This window comes from Schistocerca piceifrons, chromosome 1 (genome assembly GCF_021461385.2).
Source record: "Schistocerca piceifrons isolate TAMUIC-IGC-003096 chromosome 1, iqSchPice1.1, whole genome shotgun sequence".
NCBI lineage: Eukaryota > Metazoa > Arthropoda > Insecta > Orthoptera > Acrididae > Schistocerca > Schistocerca piceifrons.
This window is the reverse complement of record NC_060138.1, coordinates 60,890,373-60,911,316: the sequence shown is the minus strand read 5'-3', so window position 1 is coordinate 60,911,316 and position 20,944 is coordinate 60,890,373. Positions and strand designations below refer to the sequence as shown.

The window sequence follows — 20,944 nt, the reverse complement described above, 5'->3', positions numbered from 1 at the left end:
TATATAAAATTCCGTGTGGTTGCGGCAGGGTTTACATAGGAACTACAAAAAGAAGCATCAATACACGGTTGACGGAGCACAAAAGAAACTGTCGCTTGGGACATATCGACAAATCGGCAGTAGCGGAACATGTTTTTAAGGATGGAGATCACGACATAAAATTTGGTGAAACAAGCGTGCTAGCGAGGACGTCGCACTATTATACACGTATGTATAGAGAGGCAATTGAAATCCACAAACATCAATACAATTTTAATCGTAAAGGAGAAGGATTAAAATTGGATAAGATATGGCGGTCGACGTTGCATCAATCACGCGACAATCGATTGCCTGCAATCGAGAGAACAGACGATAGCCAGAGATAGCTGCACATCGACGCCACGTGACGTGTGGTGGCGCCCCCTACGATCGCAATAGAAGCGGCGGCCCCAGCTCCTAGCAGCCAGTCGTCGACTCACCTCGGAAGATGTTTCCGTAGTTGAGAACGAAACGTCAGGGAGAAGAAGTTCTACAGATCGACCACGGCCACTTAGCCCGGAAGTGTTTACTGATAAAGACATCAAGGTTCGATGAGGACGACCGTGGAGCTACTCAGCCGGCGAGCGACCATCTCGGGGCTGAGAGCGATACGAGGACAAGAAGAGCAATAACGCGTCCTCCCGAGAATGCAACTCTTTCAACTTCAACATCTGTGACTTGAAATTCCGGACCAAACGTTCAGCGGCACCGTTTGACGGAGGCGAAAACGGCGAGGATGTCAGATGTTGAATACCATTGGCCTTGCAGAATGACTGAAATTCTGCGGATATGAATTGTGGGCCATTGTCGGAAACAATAGCCTGTGGAAGACCTTCTATGCAAAAGATAGCATATAACGCTTGGATGGTGGCAGATGACGTCGTGGAAGACATCCGGACAACAAAAGGAAAATTACTGAAGGAATCGACCACAACCAACCATCGAGCATTCCAGAATGGACCAGCAAAATCTATGTGTATGCGTTGCCAAGGGGAAGCGGCTTTCGGCCATGCAAAGAATTTCCGCAGCGGTGCGGATTGTTGTTCGGCACACGCCAAGCAAGAAGAGCACATATCCGTAATCGCAGCATCGATTCCGAACCAAGTACAGTGCTGACGAGCAAGTTATTTCGTTCGCACTATACCCCAATGTCCTTGGTGGAGAAGGCGTAAGACAGAGGACTGTAACGAACGTGGGACCACGACCCTGGACTGATCATTATCAGAACGCAACAGCAAAACACCACGTCGTTCAAAAAGTCTCGACTTGTGAGCAAAAAATCGGTGAACCAACGGATCCTCGATCCGTGACTTTGAAAAGGGCCACTGCGTAGCAACAAAACGCAAAACGGTAGCAAGGACAGGGTCAGCAGCTGTGGCTGTAGCTACACGACGAAAATCAATCGGAAATGATTCGACCACAACATCGGTTTCCGCATCATTGAACATGCAAGCAAGTTCGGAAAAATCGAATGCCCTATCCTCAGCAACAGGCAAACGGGACAACGCATCGGCGTTTCCGTGCTTAGCAGTGGACCGATACAAGATATCGTAGCGGTACTGCGAAAGGAAAATTGACCAGCAAATGAATTTCTGCGCTGTACGTGGAGGTACAGGCTTGTGTGGATGGAAAAGCGATGTCAAAGGTTTGCGGTCTGTGATGATGGTAAAGTGACGACCATACAAGAAATCATGAAACTTAGTAACACCAAATACGAGAGCTAAAGATTCTTTCTCGATCTGAGAATAATTTCTTTGCGCAGACGAGAGCAATGTGGACGCAAAGGCAATAGGGCGATCATGCGATCCATCTTTGTGCGCAAGCACAGCACCGATCCCGAAATCCGAGGCATCCACCATCAACAAAAGGGGTTTCTGGGGATCGAATGGCGTCAGGCAAGAATTGGAAAGCAACGCTGATTTCAAATGGCGAAAGGCGCGTTCGCATTCCGTCGTCCAGACGAACGGAACACCTTTACGGCGTAAGCGATGAAGCGGAGCTGAAATGGAAGAGGCGTGGCGCACATATCTGTTATAGTAATTGATTTTTCCCAGCACACTCTGTAGCTGCTTCAAATTCTGCGGCGAAGGCAAGTCTTGTATGGCACGGAGGTGCTCGGGACTGGGATGTATGCCCTGGGCATTGATTACATGTCCCAGGTAGGGTAAGTCACGAGAAAGAACACACATTTGTCCTTCCGCAAGCGAAGGCGATTTTGTCGCAAGACCTGAAATAATGTTCTGAGATTGGCGAAATGTTCTTCTTCCGTCATTCTGGAGATCACAATATCGTCCAGATAGTTTGCTGCAGTAGGGACCGAGGCACAAACAGTTGCAGATATTGCTGAAACAATGCAGGAGCGGGTGCACACCCGAATGGTAGTCGTTTGAAGCGATACTAACCAAGATACGTGTTAACCACCAAAACGCGCTGGGATTCTTCGTCCACCGGTATTTGCAAGTACGCATCTGCTAGGTCCAGCTTCGAAAATTATTTACCCGGGCACAGTTTCTCAAAAAGATCTTCCGGGTGGGGTAAAGGAAAAGTTGCAATCAGTAGTTGTGAATTCACTGTAGCTTTGAAGTCGACACGAAGTCTCAATTTTCCGGAAGGTTTTGGCAGAATTACTATGGGTGAGGCCTAGAGAGAAGCCTGCACACGTTCAATTACACCTTGCGATTCCAAATCGTTTAATGTTCTTGCGACCTCATCACGCAGTGCGTGGGGAACATTGCGCGCTCTGAAAAATTTCGATTGCGCGTTGATTTTCAGTTCCATATGTGCTTTATAGTTCTTAGCGCAACCAAGACCCCGTGCAAAAATGTCTGCAAACTCTTCACAGAGACGAGAAACACTGGCTGAAGGCACAGTCTGGTTCACTGATAGGGCCTGATTTATTATAGACAAGTTAAACAATTGAAATAAATCTAAACCAAACAAGTTCACTGCAGAAGAAGAACAAAGGACGTAAAATGACACAAGTTTTGTTTGTCCCTTGTATGTTGCAAGAAGGCTGCACTGTCCTAACACAGGGATAGCTTGTCCTGAATAACTATTTAACTTAACATTTGCAGCACGAAATGGAGGTGTGCCCAGTTGTTTGTACATGTCTTTATTGATCAATGAAACTGCAGCTCCAGTATCGAGCTGGAATGGGATCACGTTGCCATTAATGACCAAATCTACAAAAAGTTTATGTCCTGCTGACGACAAGAGCGACTGTCTCGTGCAACGTGAACTGACACTGGTACAGAATCACTTGCGACATGACCGGATTTGCGTCGATGTCGACGCACACTTTTTGTGGGACGAACACAGTCACCGTTAGAGAGAGCGACACTGGGCGGAGTGGAATGAACTACATGAATGTCCATGGGCGAAGTTCACGAGCCTGAGTATTTGTGGTTCGATTCCGATTCCAGCGTGAAGCAAAGGGCCTGGAATGGTTGGGAGTGTCCCATCTGAGCTTTTTCTGGCAAACACTCTGAACATGTCCTTTTTTATTACAGAAAAAGCAAATAGCGTGTCGTGACAGGCAATTCTCACGCGAATGTCTAGTAGCACACCGCGGGCATGATTTTAGCACTGCATTTGCTTGCTTGCGCGGCACACGTAACGGAGAGCTTGGCGGCAGCTGCGCAGATGGGCGCGAGGGCTGTTTACTGTTCTGTGCAGGTCGCCCGGCGGGCCGGTTAGTGTGACACACGGCTGGTGAAGTTTCAAATGATTCCTGAGCTAAGTCAAGTGTGTCCTGCCAATCCAATATGTCCATAACTTGTTGAAGGGAGCTTCATACCTAATTTATTAGTCTCAACTCCTTTAATTGTTCCAGACCTCACACCAGTCTGCGTGAGCTTAAACGCGTGCATTTCGGCCTCCTCTAGCAACACGGTGTTGGCTTTTCTGCCAACACATCATATGGCGCCGAGGATTTTGCGTTCCTAACTATATTACCGTAATTTACTTGTGTCATGGCTTCGCCACAATCTCCAGATGTACTGTCCGAATTTTATCGCTTGCAGAATCAGCAGACGCAGGCCTGATTGGATGCCCTTGGACAGCTCGTCCAGGGTCAACATGCAATGCAAAGCGATGCGGCAGCCGCCGCTCCACCTCTACCACAGCCACAACACACTGTTGCACCACCTTTTGGTCCTTTTGATGCTGCACTGGAAAGCTGGACGGAGTGGTCACGCCAATTTGGATTCCATCTCGCCGCCTACAGAATTCAAGGTAATGAGTGGCAGCCTTTTTTGCTTTCTTGTGTCGGAGTGGCCACGTACCGCGTGATAGTGAAATTGTTTCCCCGACGTGACGTAGCAACTCTGTCCTGGAAAGATATTTTGTCAGCATTAGATGCATATTTCAAAGAATCAGTCAATGTCATTTGCAAAAAGGTATACGTCCTTTCTTACAAAACGTACGGCCGGTCAAACTAATCGGAGTGGGTCGCAACTTTGCAAGGCCTTACTAGGGACTGTACTTTTGAGTGTGAATGTGGACTCCCTTATTCAGATACTACGGTGCGTGATGCAATTGCGCAGAACGTTTCTGATGTTCGTATAATGTAACAGATTTGATAATTGGAGAACATCGCTCTTGATGATACATAATGACAATCCCAATAGAAACTGATAATGGTGCCTTGCTAGGTCGTAGCAAATGACGTAAGTGAAGGCTATGCTAACTATCGTCTCGGCAAATGAGAGCGTATTTGTCAGTGATCCATCTCTGGCAAAGTCTGCTGTACAACTGGGCGTGTGCTAGGACGTCTCTCTAGACCTGTCGTGTGGCGGCGCTCGGTCTGCAATCACTGACAGTGGCGACACGCGGGTCCGACGTATACTACCGGATCGCGGCCGATTTAAAGGCTACCACCTAGCAAGTGTGGTGTCTGGCGGTGACAACCACATACATATCATGTAAGAAACCTGATATACAGTCCAGTGGAGGGAGTGGAAGGTACCTAAAGCTTTTTGGCGGCGGGGGGGGGGGGGGGGGAGGGGGGAGGGATCCTGGCTGGCAACGGTGCAGTGGTTGTCGTAATGCGGAAACAGAGCAGCGAGGAGTGGCCACGCGCTCAAGGCTTCATGTCACCGATTGCTCGGCCCCTCTCGCCGGTGGTTTGAGTCCTCCCTCGGGCATGGGTGTGTGTGTGTGTGTTGCTCTTAGCGTAAGTTAGTTTAAGTTACTTTAAATAGTGTGTCAGTCTAGGGACCGATGACAACAGCAGTTTGGTCTCTTAGGGATTCATACACATTTGAACATTTATCTGACATGCAATAGCGCGTTATCACTGGCTTTTGGGTCAAGGTTGGAAGCATTTCCGAAGTTTGTAAACTGTTGGCGTGCTACCATGATTAAAATATACCATAACATGTCAAATGGCGCTCTTCAAAACCGACGCCGAGGCAACTGTGGTGCACCACGGGGCACAGATGAGAGGGCTGAACAACGGCAGCGGTGATGTGTGCGGGCGAATGAACGTGCAACTGACCGCCAAAATAAACGAAGGAGATGGCAGCAGTATCTTCTCATCGATCGTTCATGTTACTGCATATGGGTATCGGCAGCAGGCGCCTGATCGATGCACCCATGCCGACTGACGTTCTTGGGTAACGAAGGCTGGAATTTGCACACCAGTACCGCAGTTGGATGACACGCGACCTCTCGAAATGACTCACGTTTTATACTCTATCGGAAAAACGGCCATTTGCGTGTGCGATGTGTACGGCGTGAAATGTCTGAAAGCCAACAGCCTTCGGAAGGGACTAGGGTGGAGGAGAGAGCCTTATGATCTGGGTAATGTTTTCGTGACATTCTGTGCGTGATCTCGAAATTATGGAATGCAAAAGGGGTTAACATAAGTGTGCATCTATCCTTGGGGACCATGTCAAACCTTATACGCAGTGTGTTCTTGTTTGGCCCGTTGGAATCTCCCAGTAGGGCAATGGAACGCGTCACACAGCTTGCAGTGCAAGTGTGTGGTTCAAAGAGCACCAGCCTGAGCTTACCGTACTCCCTTGACCGCCAAACTCTCCGGTTTTAAACCTAATCGAGAATCTGTGGGACCACCTGGATCAAGCTGCTCACGTCATGGATTCTCAGCCGTGAAACCTAGCGCATCTGGCCACGGGGCTCGGACCGACATGGCTCCACATCTTTGGCAGTACCTTCCAGAAACTCACCGGTGCTCTTCTTGCATGCGTGACAACAGTCCGCTCTGCAAAAGGTGATTATTCAGGCTTTGGACAGATGAGTTTCCGAGTTTCCGAGAAACCATTAAGTAATGGTTTTGGACTGTAGACAATACACTATACGAGAAGAACCTTGGTACCTAGGGAGTTGTAAAAGGACTGCTTTCATATCGCTCTTATCTTACGTGTGAGAGGGTTCAAAGCACTTGCGCAAGTAGTACTTACTGCTTCAAGCTAAAGAAATAAAAATTGTTCAGGTACAGTTGTTGCGTTGTAAAACTGTGAAAGATTGCAGTGGGTTTGGAAGACTATTTAGTCGCAATGGATGGAATACACAGTGTCTTGGAAAGTATATTTTGCTGTATGTAATGAAAAAATAAGCAGAACAGTAGGAAAGTATGGTGTAATCAAATGAAATCAGATAACGCTGATGGAATCAGGTTAGAAAATGAGACAATGAAAGAAGTAGGTCGGTTTGTTTTTGGGCAGGAGAAGAACTGCCACTGGCTGTGGTAAGCTAAATTTAAACTGTAAACTTAATCGAGCGGAACGTTTCTGAAAATGAGAAAAGTACGAACATCGAATGTAATTGTGTTTTTGAAGCTTTGCTCAAAGTATTTGACTGAAATATAGAAAAATGAATGAAGGCCAAGATATCGACCTTAGCTGGCATGTGGTGCCCTGGAGACTGTTATGGAACTGTCAGGTGCAAGTGCGCAGGTATAAAGTCCGGAATGATGAACACTATATAATACCTCTGTCTCGATATCAAATGGGACGAACCCACCGTGTGCAGCATTAGTCTGCAATTTCCTGGTTACTGCTACAAGCTCATTCTGGAAAAAGGGTTGTAAAAGGACTGTATAAAATCACCTCCACCAGAAAGTCGGAAAAGGAACGTATACTCAACAGAGACCCAAAATGTATGTATCAGTCCTCATCCATGCGCAGCGGAGGAGAACTGTGCTGACGACAGTCGAAGAGATTCATCCATTTCACGACACACACTCCATTGTTGCCTTGCCTGAAAGGAGAACACAGCTATAGGGCCACACGCTCTTGCGGCTTGTACTGCTCAAATTTAAAGACGCTGCACTGCGCTCTTGTTCTTTACAGTTCATGCTCTCCAAATACCGTACGAGATGTAATAAGTTTTATTAGGACCACGGTGGCGTGAAGAGTTCTTTTAACAATCTTCGTACCATTAATTGACAGCATACAGGTCTCCCATCAGGTACCATTCTTAAAAACTGAAATAAAAAGTTTCTAACAACTGAGGGACGAATAGTCAAATAAATGAGTATTTCGATGGATTACTAACTTCCGTTATTCAGATAAATACGAGGTGCCTGTTCATCTGGACATTGTGCGCTATTTACGAGGGTCACTCAATAATTAAAGGGACAAATTGGTCCGGAAAAAAGCTGTTATTAGGGCAAGTTTTGTGCTTCTATGAGATTAAGCTGGCATCACTGGGATGAGCCCTGATCGTCTTATGTATCAACATCACGCGAAATCTGCAGCCATGATACATGTTATGTAAAATGAAGGTGGAGGGGGGAAGAGAAAGGAAATGAAAAGGAAGGAACTCATGATTTCAGCTGCATCGCGGTTTTATGCGGAATCAGTTGCGGAGACTGAAAATGTGTGTCGCTCTGGTACCGAGCGCCGCGGGTTTTGAATCCGCGCCAGACAGCATGGCCTCGATGACCACAAGAGGTCTCCGCAGCCGTCGCTTCATAAGCCGTGGCTGCGCGCGCGCTCCTGGCCCGCGTATAATGTGAGGACGCCACGGTGGAGCACGTGGTCCCAGCGGCCAATAGCGACATGCTCCATCAGGAATTTAAGCGCCTGCCTCTTGCTCAGTAGGCAGTTAGTCCATTCGACATCTTGCCTACAGACAGCGTGTTTACCTGGTTTCTGTGTACGAGTGGACATTGTGGATTCGTGAGGTATTGCTTGCGACCCGTTGCTATTTGGGTGTTATTGTTCGTTAGATCTTGCTCGGTCGTCCGCCGTTGTTCGTGTCCGTCCTTCCCCGTTAGTTTTGTTTGTTCGTTGACCTCTCCCGTTTGGTTCCGCCGCGCTTTCGATCTCGGCAACCCCGCGACAGGAACGGTCGCGGTTACAACAGTCGCACCTGGTCTCGAATCCGGCATCTCCTGCTGATTACGCAGTTTCGTTACCAACTGCACCGCCCGGACGCGGAGTTCACCACAGTTGCGAGTACTATCTCGGTACGCCTCTCGATCAGCCCACACTCTAACCCAGCGCCACCGTCCACAGTGCCCGACCATGTCCTCCATGCTCGCTACTTTGAGATTCCTGCAGACGGCACGCATTCGTGTAACTGAGTCGTCTCGATGGGAAATGAATCCACCACCTTCAGTGCGAATCCTCAATCGCGTTTGAGCTCCTGTGAGTATGCCCAATCTCTTTTGAGCTCCTATGAGGATCTCAAAGTAGCGAGGATGGAGGGCATCGACGGAGACTGCAGAGAGGTAGCACTAGTGGGGAATGTGGATCGGTCGAGGGACGTACCGAGGTAGCAAGCGCAGGTGCATCAACATTTTACCCGGGCTGCACAGTGGTTGCTGCAACTGTCTAGCAGGCAGGAGATCCCGGTTTCGAATCCCAGCCTGACACACATTTTCACTCGACTTAACTTACCCCGCATAAAATAACGATGCTGCTTAAATCATCAGTTCTTTCCTTTTCCTTTCCTTCATCTCCCCATCTAACTTCAATTTGCGAGGGTGAGTCAAATGAAAATCTTAAATTTGTAATAACAAATCGAAATTCTGCGCCGTTATCCTGTAAGTTGGTAAGCGTGCTACAAACAGCGTGCAGAATGGGCTGTAGGTGGCGGTGGCAGCATAGTGGAAATGCACACATACCGTCGCAGTATCAGTATAAATATAGCCGCCCCACTTGCGACTTGCACAGGGGAAGAACAGCGTTCTGTTATATGGTTTTTGCGTAGTGAAGGTGTGAAATTCATCGACGAATGAAGGTTAATTACGGTGATGCACGTTTGCCACAGCAGCAAGTCTACGAATGGAGTAGGAAGTTCGCAAATGGTGTGACTTCAGTGGAAGATGCTCCTTGTCCAGGTCAGCCACAACGAGTTGTGACTCCACAGAACATTGCAGCAGTTGAAGCCATAGTGAAGGAAAACCGCCAAGTGACACTGACTGACATTGCAGCATGTTTACAGATTAGTCACAGGTCAGCACACCACATTGTGCATGACGTGCTCCAGTTTCACAAAGTGTCTGCAAGATGGCTGCCACGGCAGCTGACTCTTGAAATGAGAGAACGACGTGTTCATGCTTGTGAAGGACTTCTTCGGAGCTTTGAACGAGAAGGTGATGGTTTCCCTGCAAGAATCGTTACTGGGGACGAAACCTGGGTTCACTTCCACCAACCGGAAACGAAGAGAGCGAGCAAAGAATGGTGCCATTCCTCATCACCAAACCCAGAGAAGTTTCGAATAGAACCATCAGCAGGGAAGGTTATGCTGACTCTCTTTTGGGACGAAAAAAGGCGTCATTTTGGAGCATTACATGCATAGAGGGACCACTGTCACCAATGCACCATACACAGATCTCCTAACAAATCACCTGCGGCCTGCAATCAAATCAAAGCGACTTTGATTGCTGTCAGCAGGTGTCCTTTTGCAACATGACAATGCAAAGCGCCACACTGCCCGTACAACAGTTGCAACAATCACAGACCTGCATTTTGAGATCCACCGTACTCACCAGACCTTGCTCCTAGTGGTTTCCATACGTTTGGACCACTCAAAGACGCAATCGGAGGAAAGAAGTTCCGTTCTGATCAAGAGGTACGACACGCGGTGCGTGAGTGGTCGCGCTGACTTCCATAAGAATTTTTTTCTAAAGGAATTTATGCACTTTGTAAGCGCTGGAGGACTTGCATTAAGCGTGGGGGGGGGGGGGGGGGGGCGGATTATGTTGAAAAGTGATATAGATTTGTACCACTTCTGCACAGTAAATGCCTGCCGGTGTGGCCAAGCGGTTAAAGGTGCTACAGTCTGGAACCGCGCGACCGCTACGGTCGCAGGTTCGAATCCTGCCTCGGGCATGGATGTGTGTGATGTCCTTAGGTTAGTTAGGTTTAAGCAGTTCTAAGTTTTAGGGGACTGATGACCTGAGAAGTTAAGTCCCATAGTGCTCAGAGCCATTTTGCACAATAAATAATATTTGAAAAAATATTTAAGGTTTTCATTTGACTCACCCTCGTACATGATAATGGCCACTATTACTTCATCTTGCTGTTATACAGGATGACGCAACGACAAAAATTGGATGAAGTGCTCGAAAAGGTTGTCTATATAATTTATACTAATGGTACACACATATAGTTTGCGTTCAGGTACAAGTTAACGTGGTCAATGATGTTCCAAGGAAATTAAATTCTTCTGAAAATCAGATGATTTTGGAAGAGCATGGCCTATTTCGTTCCTGATCCTTCCCCTATGCCAGGTTGTGCTTCATTCTCACGAATCCTTTACGTATCATTTTGAATAACCATTATGTCTATCTTTAATTTTTTGTCACGCAACCGCGCACGTCTAATTTGCATTCCAAACAACTTCAGGAGTGCAACATATGCCAACTCAGCATCTTTAGATATTAAAAATACGTATATCAATGCACCTACTCACCAAGCCCAGACTGTTACTGCTGAAAATTTTCGCACTCGTTGCAGTCGTCCACTTGACGAAATTAATGAAACGCTGAAGTTGTTAGGAATTGTTTTAATTATAACTATTTCAATTTTGGTAATTGTTTTTTCATTAAAAGTAAGGACTAGCAATCGGTTCACCATTGTCTTAATACCTTGCTAACAGTTTTCGTCTAAGTTCGGACACGATTTTGTGCAACAACACCGATCTTACGTTATAGAAATCCTTGGTTGGTTTCGTTATGTTTATTACGTTATCTTATTATATAAAGGCCACAAGGAGTTTTGTGGCGCCCTTCTGGACCATTTGAACTCGCAGCAGTCTGGCATTCAAGCTGCAATCGAACTCAGCGTTAATGGCACACTCCCTTACCCTGACGTCTAAATCACATTAAGAAACAGTACTTTTGTTTTTGATATTTACCGGAAACTGTCAACCACTGACACCTTACTTCATCGTTCTTCATATCATCCCATGAAATGGCTGTCACACGATCGATTCTCCACCGCCTCCACCACTTCCCCCTAACTTCCAGGAAAGAACACACAGTTTTATTCAATTTAATGTAATGTCCGTTCACAAATGGGAAACTTGTAGAGGTTTCTAAATGTGCTTTAAGAACATCTCCAAGTGAGCAGATCGAAATCCTCACTAACTTCTCACTTACGTGATAATCAACATCATATTTCAGATCTCCAAAATAACTTGGAGATACGACATAAAGAGAGATGTGACTGTTTTTTAAAGATCCTTAAGGGGATACATACGAGGGTTGCCAGAAAGTAACGCACCACTTTCTGTTTTCTCAGCCGAAAACAATGCTACGAAAACGAAACGTTACGTATGTATTATTAGAAGTCTCCTGAGTGAGTTTGCTTCACTTGCAACAGATAGCGTAGCTGCAGGACAGTTTCAAAATGGCGTCTGTAGGTGATGTACGTTACAAGCACCGTGCCGTCATTGAATTTCTCACTGCAGAGAAAGAAACTATGGTCCATATTCACAGACGCTTCTGCAATGTCTATGGAGCATCTGATGTTGACAGAAGTACAGTTAGTCGCTGTGCACGGATGGTGAGGTCATCTGAAGGCTCCACGATTTGCTCTTGGATATTCAAAATTGTGTACAAGATGGGTTCCGCCGTGTCTAACGGTGGATCACAAATCGCACAGAAAAAACATTTGTCTTGATTTGTTACGTTTTGAAGCTGAGGGGGAGGCCTTCTTGTCCCGGATTTTGACGGGTGATGAAACCTGGGTTCACCATTTTGAGTCCGAAACTAAACGACGGTCGATGGAATGGCGCCATTCCCACTCCCCACAGAAGAGAAAATTCAAAGCAACTGCTCCCGCCGGTAAGACAATAATCACCGTGTTCTGTGACTGTGAAGGTGTGATTCTCATTGATGTGCTACCAAAAGGCTGTACCATTAACTCAAAAAACTATGTCAACACATTAATAAAAGACAAGACGCGCTTCTGGCGACTTCGGCGCCACAGCAAACCAGGAGATGCTTTGCTGTAACAAGATAAAGCCCGGCCCCACTCAAATCTGAGGACTGCTGAACACATCGCAAAACACTATTAGGCACGATGACAAAGAAATGTCGTGGTGACTGTTGTAAAGGGCAGTGATTCTGTAAAGGAAATACACAGTTTGGTGTACTGCTCCAGCTATAGGAGTCCTTATAAAACAGGCATGGTGGCAGAGAGACTGAGTACTTCGATCTTACAGGTCGGTGTAATTTGTACAATAGGGTAACAATAATGTTCAGGTATCTTCGATGTCAACCTCTGGATGAAACGTGACGATGTTCTCGCGAAATCACGCTAGGTAACGGTGTGTTAGTGTCCGTCTGGAAAATCTGTAGTACGAGGCTTGCCCAGAAAGTAATGCACAGCATTTTTTTTCTCAGCCAAAAACAATGATACGAATGCGAAACGCTATGTGTGTATTACTTGAAGTGAGGGCGTCAAGTTTCCGCCACTTGCGACGCGTAGCGTAGCTGCAGGACAGTTTAAAAATGGCGTCTATAGGTAATGTACGTTACAAGCAACGTGCCGTCATTGAATTTCCTTCTGCAGAGAAGAAACTGTGGAAACTACACTCCTGGAAATGGAAAAAAGAACACCGTGAATTCATTGTCCCAGGAAGGGGAAACTTTATTGACACATTCCTGGGGTCAGATACATCACATGATCACACTGACAGAACCACAGGCACATAGACACAGGCAACAGAGCATGCACAATGTCGGCACTAGTACAGTGTATATCCACCTTTCGCAGCAATGCAGGCTGCTATTCTCCCATGGAGACGATCGTAGAGATGCTGGATGTAGTCCTGTGGAACGGCTTGCCATGCCATTTCCACCTGGCGCCTCAGTTGGACCAGCGTTCGTGCTGGACGTGCAGACCACGTGAGACGACGCTTCATCCAGTCCCAAACATGCTCAATGGGGGACAGATCCGGAGATCTTGCTGGCCAGGGTAGTTGACTTACACCTTCTAGAGCACGTTGGGTGGCACGGGATACATGCGGACGTGCATTGTCCTGTTGGAACAGCAACTTCCCTTGCCGGTGTAGGAATGGTAGAACCATGGGTTCGATGACGGTTTGGATGTACCGTGCACTATTCAGTGTCCCCTCGACGATCACCAGTGGTGTACGGCCAGTGTAGGAGATCGCTCCCCACACCATGATGCCGGGTGTTGGCCCTGTGTGCCTCGGTCGTATGCAGTCCTGATTGTGGCGCTCACCTGCACGGCGCCAAACACGCATACGACCATCATTGGCACCAAGGCAGAAGCGACTCTCATCGCTGAAGACGACACGTCTCCATTCGTCCCTCCATTCACGCCTGTCGCGACACCACTGGAGGCGGGCTGCACGATGTTGGGGCGTGAGCGGAAGACGGGCTAACGGTGTGCGGGACCGTAGCCCAGCTTCATGGAGACGGTTGCGAATGGTCCTCGCCGATATCCCAGGAGCAACAGTGTCCCTAATTTGCTGGGAAGTGGCGGTGCGGTCCCCTACGGCACTGCGTAGGATCCTACGGTCTTGGCGTGCATCCGTGCGTCGCTGCGGTCCGGTCCCAGGTCGACGGGCACGTGCACCTTCCGCCGACCACTGGCGACAACATCGATGTGCTGTGGAGACCTCACGTCCCACGTGTTGGGCAATTCGGCGGTACGTCCACCCGGCCTCCCGCATGCTCACTATACGCCCTTGCTTAAAGTCCGTCAACTGCACATACGGTTCACGTCCACGCTGTCGCGGCATGCTACCAGTGTTAAAGACTGCGATGGAGCTCCGTATGCCACGGCAAACTGGCTGACACTGACGGCGGCGGTGCACAAATGCTGCGCAGCTAGCGCCATTCGACGGCCAACATCGCGGTTCCTGGTGTGTCCGCTGTGCCGTGCGTGTGATCATTGCTTGTACAGCCCTCTCGCAGTGTCCGGAGCAAGTATGGTGGGTCTGACACACCGGTGTCAATGTGTTATTTTTTCCATTTCCAGGAGCGTATTCACAAACGCTTGTGCAAAGTCTATGGAGTATCTGATGTCGACAGAAGTACAGTTAGTCACTGGGCAAGGTGGGTGAGATAATCAGAATGCGGTTCGGCGGAGCTCCACGATTTGCAGCGGTCGGGGAGAACACCCACCACACAGCCCTGACCTAGTCCCATCGGACTTCCATTTGTTTGGGCCATTGAAGGATGCAATTCGTGGAAGACATTTGGAGGACGATGAGTAGCTGATCCACATAGGGAAGCACTGATTCCGCCACCAGGACAAAGATCGGTACCGACAGGGCATACACGCCCTCGTTTAGCGCTGGAGGAAGGCCATAGAACGCGATGTAGATAAAACATCATTCTTTCGTATGTGTAATTCTCATTATGTTCAATAAAGAATTGTTGAAGGAAAGAAGATACGGTGCATTACTTTCTGGGCAACCCTCGTATAATAAAGATCATAAGACAGACCTCCGGTAATAATCTCAACTACCAAACGAAATTAAGACACCGAGGTTTGTTGGCCAACTTCCACTATTTGAATTTTTAAAGTAAGGTGACTCAGCGGCTAACTAGTTGGTTAACTTATTACAGTCTTTTATGTTAATATCCAAGTCTACTGCCACTGCCGGTCCACATCTATGTCATCTGATTGAATGTTTACACTGCTCTACTGAAGCAGAAACAGCCATCAATTTTTACAATGTACACCTTAGTAACATTATTAGATCAGTATCACCCAGGTTTAGTGTTAAAGGTAATAGAGAGAGCAGAGTGTAATCGTTTTCGAAGTGACCGCAGTACCTCAACAGAACATCAGCAGCGCGCTTCTCGTATCTTTCATTTGCCCGTGTTAAGTGATTTCCTTAACCGTCTTAGTATAAGGACGTCGGTCACCACACACGCTCCGACAACACGCAGAACGCCTCGTTGCTTGTGTTATGAGCTCCTACTATTATTATTATCCTGGTGAAGACACATAAGAATGCCGGCTTTCGGTAACTCCGACCGTCACCATAACCTTCCTTTCGATCATTGGTGCCCCCCACAACATTGTAGAAATGGCTTTTTATCGTATTCCAATACATTAATTTTATTAGTTTTCATCATTACCTTTTATTTTATTCTTAAATCACTTCACGACCCATGACTTTTCTGCATAGCATCTACCAGGGACATTGTCTGTTGCTTGATCGGTAGTGATGACAGATCGTGATTTTAACATAGGTCAGTCCTGTTTTTGGCAGTTGTTCCACGTTATATGGGGACTGTAGCCATCTCTTTTTCATTTTACTTACTACTTCGCTGTTTTTGAATCCAACATCAGTTTCTTATTTCTAATTCTATTACTTCGTATTTTAGACTGGACTGGGCAGTTGAGGAAGGCTGAAACTTTACTTAGCCACGGCAATTATTACTGTGCTAAATTCTCTAACGACTCCCTATGTCATATTGTGTAGGATTGTAAGTAACTTTTTTTTCGTATGAAATTATAAATCTCATTTATTAAATACGTATAGGCCCGTTTGTGGGGTGTATGTGATTCACACTCAGTTTCGTAACTAGACGCATCATATTTTCTTCCTTCTTTAAGTCTGTTCGCCGCGCGGGATTAGCCGAGAGGTTTACGGCGCTGCAGTCGTGGACTGTGCGGCTGGTCCCAGCGGAAGTTCGAGTCCTCCCTCGGGCATGGGTGTGTGTGTATGTCCTTAGGATAATTTAGATCAAGTAGTGTGTAAGCTTAGGGACTGATCACCTTAGCAGTTAAGTCCCATAAGATTTCACACACATTTGAACATTTTTTTGAAGTCTGTTCACTCGGTACTTTACTATATTTCACATAACTTCGGTTCCCCATTGTCAAAACTTTAGTAATTTATAAAATTTTCTGTAGAGGTACACAACAGAAGATGCAACTTAGAAGCTGCGAAATCGGTGAAGTGGGTCTCTAATCTACTTGAGTTGATACAGCTACAGAACACTACTGGAAGTTCCATTCAGTGATATATTTTAATACTTTTAGGACCTTATTTAAATGAATTGTCATCAATTACGTAGAACCTGAGTCGCTGTCAACGGGACGTTATACTCTAGTGAGCCTTCCTTCTTGAAAATCCGAAACATCTACTACGTTACTTCCATATGCCTGTTCCTCTGATGCATTATGTAACTGGACATCCTCTAGCATTGCTTTTAGTCAACAGTAAGTGTCGATACTAGTGTCATTTTTCGTATTTTGGACAGGTCAGTATTATCTCAGCTGCTTTTCTGAAAAGTTTGATACAATTTCATACACAGTATGTTGGATTTCAAGCTGATATTTATGAAAAGGAATTACTTTATTTCTGTTGTTGCAATCGGTAAGTACTAATTCTGAATGTACAGTTAAAATTATTAGTTTTAGAAACTTCTGAAATTACGAACTATTGGCACGCTTAAAATTTCTGTTATTAATTGAGCAATACTGTGCTGGTTAGTATGTTTATTTCTGGATTCATTTATAAAATAATCATCAAAAATAATAATGTAACAGAAACTATTAGAAATTCATTTGTTAAGAAAAATTGTAAACCCTTTGGAATATTTTTATCTCTGCTGAGTGAGACTGTCGTAAGCAGACCTCTGATGTTATCGGACGTATTTTTGTATTTTGTGCGAACAATGTAATTTCGGCTTTGTTAATGTGAAAAATCAAAAGAACGTAAGATATACAAAAACGTGACAAAATATATTAACGTAACAACAAAAATTCTCCAGCAACAATCTTGATATTTATTTAATCAGTCCAGCAGTGAGGACCTAAAACGTGACCTTTTCAGCTTCAAGAATCAGTCCCCTAGACAAGAAGAAATGGAGCCAAATCTACACGAGAAGCTAAGTAAACTAGAAAGTTAATTGTAATCTTTGCTCCTCTCAAAGTTTTCATAGAAGATATTACTTATTGTGGACAATAGCTGCAAGCAGAAAGGAGGGGGCGGATTACACTAGTCTTCTGTGTTTTCATTTGTTTCCTTAGGTTTACGTCATACGGTACTGGAGAGGAAGTGTTACGTTCTGAAATACAATTCAAATGGTCATTCACAATCGAGGACTAGTAAAAAATGCTAGACTGGTACTGAATAAGTCTTCATTTGCATTGAATTGCCACTCACTTTTCTAGAGACTGTTCGCCCTTTTTCTTCTATCTTTCAGGACATGTGTAGAAATACAGTCAATCAGGTTAATATCTTACAAGTAAGGATGTATTTGTATCAGTTACTCTTTATGTTTCAAATTGCTGGTGGTTTATTATGTACTCTACTTTCAGAAGAAAATGATGGCGATAGGGCTAACACCAGCCATTTGAAACAAAAATAGTAAGTGGTACAAAAATACTATGACGGGAAAAATGTTACGCTGACTGCCTGTGTCAACAACCAGGGAAGTACAAACATTTACAAATATTTAATAAGAAACCACAACACTCCTCTAAACAGAATGTTGACCTCCGTTACAATCAGGGCAACTGTCGTGTACTTCTTAAGGCAACGTAACTTTGTTATAGGTACCAGATTTTAATCTGCTACGTTGCTGTTCGCACTGTAAAAAGTGCTTCGGTAAACTGCAATACATTCAGGAGAACATTGTAACGGCTACCCATAGCACATATGAGGACTCGACATACCGGCTTAAAGGTAAACTCAAGAAGTGGCTACCTTTACCGTGCCTCCCTCAGTGAAATGGTATAGACCTGTGTATCCCTAATGTACTGAGATTTCCGATCACTGGTCAAACGTCCGCTTATAAATAGCATTGTTAGAGACTGGGCATCAGAAGGACGTAGCAAGCATACCAATAAAAGACGGTTTAATTCTTATCCCTGGTATTATAACATACCTTTTTGTTGTTGAATACAAGTCTAAAGATGGCTACGCCCGGTTATTCAGCTGACCCTACCCATGGGTTTTATGCAACCCGTAACACCCACCACGCAGCATTTTCATATTCTCTCCCTTAGGGTGACCAGATGCAGACGTAAAAAGAAGACGACAAACAGTTTTAAAAAGGTGGACGAAGTTGGAAAAAATTCAATAAATGAATTCATTATTAGGAATAAGATACGTCCCTTAAGTTTTAAGGTACTTCACTGAAGATCCAATTCTTTGTAGATGTGTTGGCTAGCTTAGCAGACAGTTGTAAAAAGATACATAGGTAAATTCTTTTAAATTGTTATACTCGACCATTAAAAATCTTTAACAGATTCAAGGTTCAACCTAGTCCTGTAATCAGTTCACTGTGTTGTAATGAGCGAAAATACATCTTCTACACCTGCGTTGTGTCCCCATACACTGAAAAAGTATTCGGCAAGTTTTAACAAATCTGAATGACAATCAACAGACTTTCTTTAACAAAAATACTTGGCCCATGTTTAACTAGAAGATAACCGACTAACTTCAGTATCATTACTATTCTGTTTCAAAAACTGTCTAAAACTACACAATTGGTTAAAACCTTTTACATCTTCAATTTAAAAAGGTTTACATTTATCTTGTAATCACAAAAGGGTTTTTTCAACGTCATTGTAAATAACTTCTTTCTTTAGAGACATCCATTTGAAACAGGAAAAGCCGTCAGACATATAGAGCCATCGTTTTAAATATTCATGGCGCGATTGATACAGCAACATATGCTTCCTTCATAAAAAATTTAACTTCATTATCAAAGCCTTCTTCCGTTGCCATATCCAGCTTATGTTTAACGTTTAGGCAAATGAATGTTTCATTGAACTGGTTCTCAAACACCTTACATACTGAATCTAAGATTTCAGTCACCTCAAGCACAGGACTGCCCACCTTTTCGATCTGCAGAATATTTAAACTAAACACAGACGTCAATTAATACAAGTGACATACGCAGATTTCTCTTAACCTGTTCTCAAAAAACGGAAACGAAACCTTTGGTGGCTGGGTTTCAGACAGAAAGTAAGATTTCAGAGCAGGATACATTTCCAGTACATTTTCAATGGCCAGGAGAAAGAGGTAACCACCTAGTTTTCACATGCCGTTCCTTTCTAACAGCGTAAATAGAAAAGTAATTACGAACTGTCACAACGCCAGATAATTTACGAAACTCACTCGGTTACAATAAACAGCAAATCACACTCACACATGAATACTGAGTACATGACATGAAATCTAAGATGCCAAGTCAAGGGAATATGAATACGGAATTGAAAATACGGAACGGAAATTTTAAACCGTCGATATCGGCACTTGCTTATGGATCAATACATGAGTGGAACATCGATAAAGTCAAATATCCTGCTGCCATCAAGAGGTAAGGTATTTAAGAAAAGAGCAGTAGAACAATAACAATCGCAAATATAATTTTTATTACGGTCAACTTTGCGATAATGGAAGACAGTGCAAACAAAATGAACGTGGAGCATGGGGAAAGAGATAAAAAGGAAGACATTTCCGGATTCATACGGACGTTTGGTCACCCTACTCTGGCTCGCTATGTGCAAGCTATTAGACCCACATAAAATATTAAAGAGGATCTTTTTGTAGGAAATTTAATGGAATATTTTTTTATGGGAAGCGTTTTCGCTAGAGGCTGTAGCTTTCGAATTATCAAACGAAAACCCACAAAAGTGACCATAAAACGTGTTTTTCTTAAATAACTCGAAAACCGTGGCTTCCAGCGAAAACGTATCCCAGTACGAAACTTAACTACAATGAATTTCTTGCAAAAAGATCTTGTTCAGTTTTTCTGTAGGAATATCGGTATGAAATTCTCGCTCATGGTTTCTGAAGGCATTGCGGATTGCATAAAACCTTTCGGTAGGGGCAGCTGAGTCACTCTGTACATGGGAGAAAAGATGGCTATACAGTTTGATCCAGCTGCCCCTACGGATGGGTTTCATGCAACCCACAACACCCACCACGGAGAATTTTCATATTCTCTCGCTCACTACGTGCAAAGTCTTAGTCCCACAGAAGAATCGATTTTAGTCTCGAATAAACAGAGCGTGTGTACGTTACCAGCACTAAATTGAATAGGTTCCGGATGGGCGAGGTGAAGAGGCCGCGGCCCATCCTGCGGAACTCGGAATCGGGGTCCCGCAGCGAGTTGCACTGGATGCCGAAGGCGCAGGTGCCGATGACGTCGGTGGTGAACCTGGCATTCCACTCCTTCATCTCGACGACCTCGCCGCGGTCGGCGAGCGGCTGCAGGGCGGCGACCATCTCGCGCGCGCACGCCTCCATCAGCGGGAACATGAGCTTCATCTTGCCCGACGTGAACGTCGGCGTCAGCTTGGTGCGCAGCGCGCGCCACCGCGGCCCGCCCAGGTTGAACAGGTGCGCGCTCAGCGGGTCGTGCTCCTCGTCCACCTGCAGAAACAGGAAGACGGCCGACACCGGCCAAAGTGGACCAGGTGCTCCAAAAGACTCACCAACACTATAAGGCACCTCATATTCAACCAAACCTCTTAGAGGAATCATCTACATCTTATTG

General features: G+C 45.3%; 1 protein-coding gene across 5 annotated transcripts in view; it reads right to left on the bottom strand.

The window, feature by feature from the left end:
• The window catches only part of LOC124786328 (probable cytochrome P450 6a13), a 421,393-nt gene that overhangs the window by 348,974 nt on the left and 51,475 nt on the right, over window positions 1–20,944 (bottom strand). For all 5 annotated transcript variants that reach the window (XM_047254255.1, XM_047254254.1, XM_047254256.1 and 2 more), the window contains one exon: window positions 20,470–20,820. In XM_047254255.1, coding sequence (XP_047110211.1) covers window positions 20,470–20,820 — 351 coding nt within the window. The remainder of the gene's footprint in view (window positions 1–20,469; window positions 20,821–20,944) is intronic.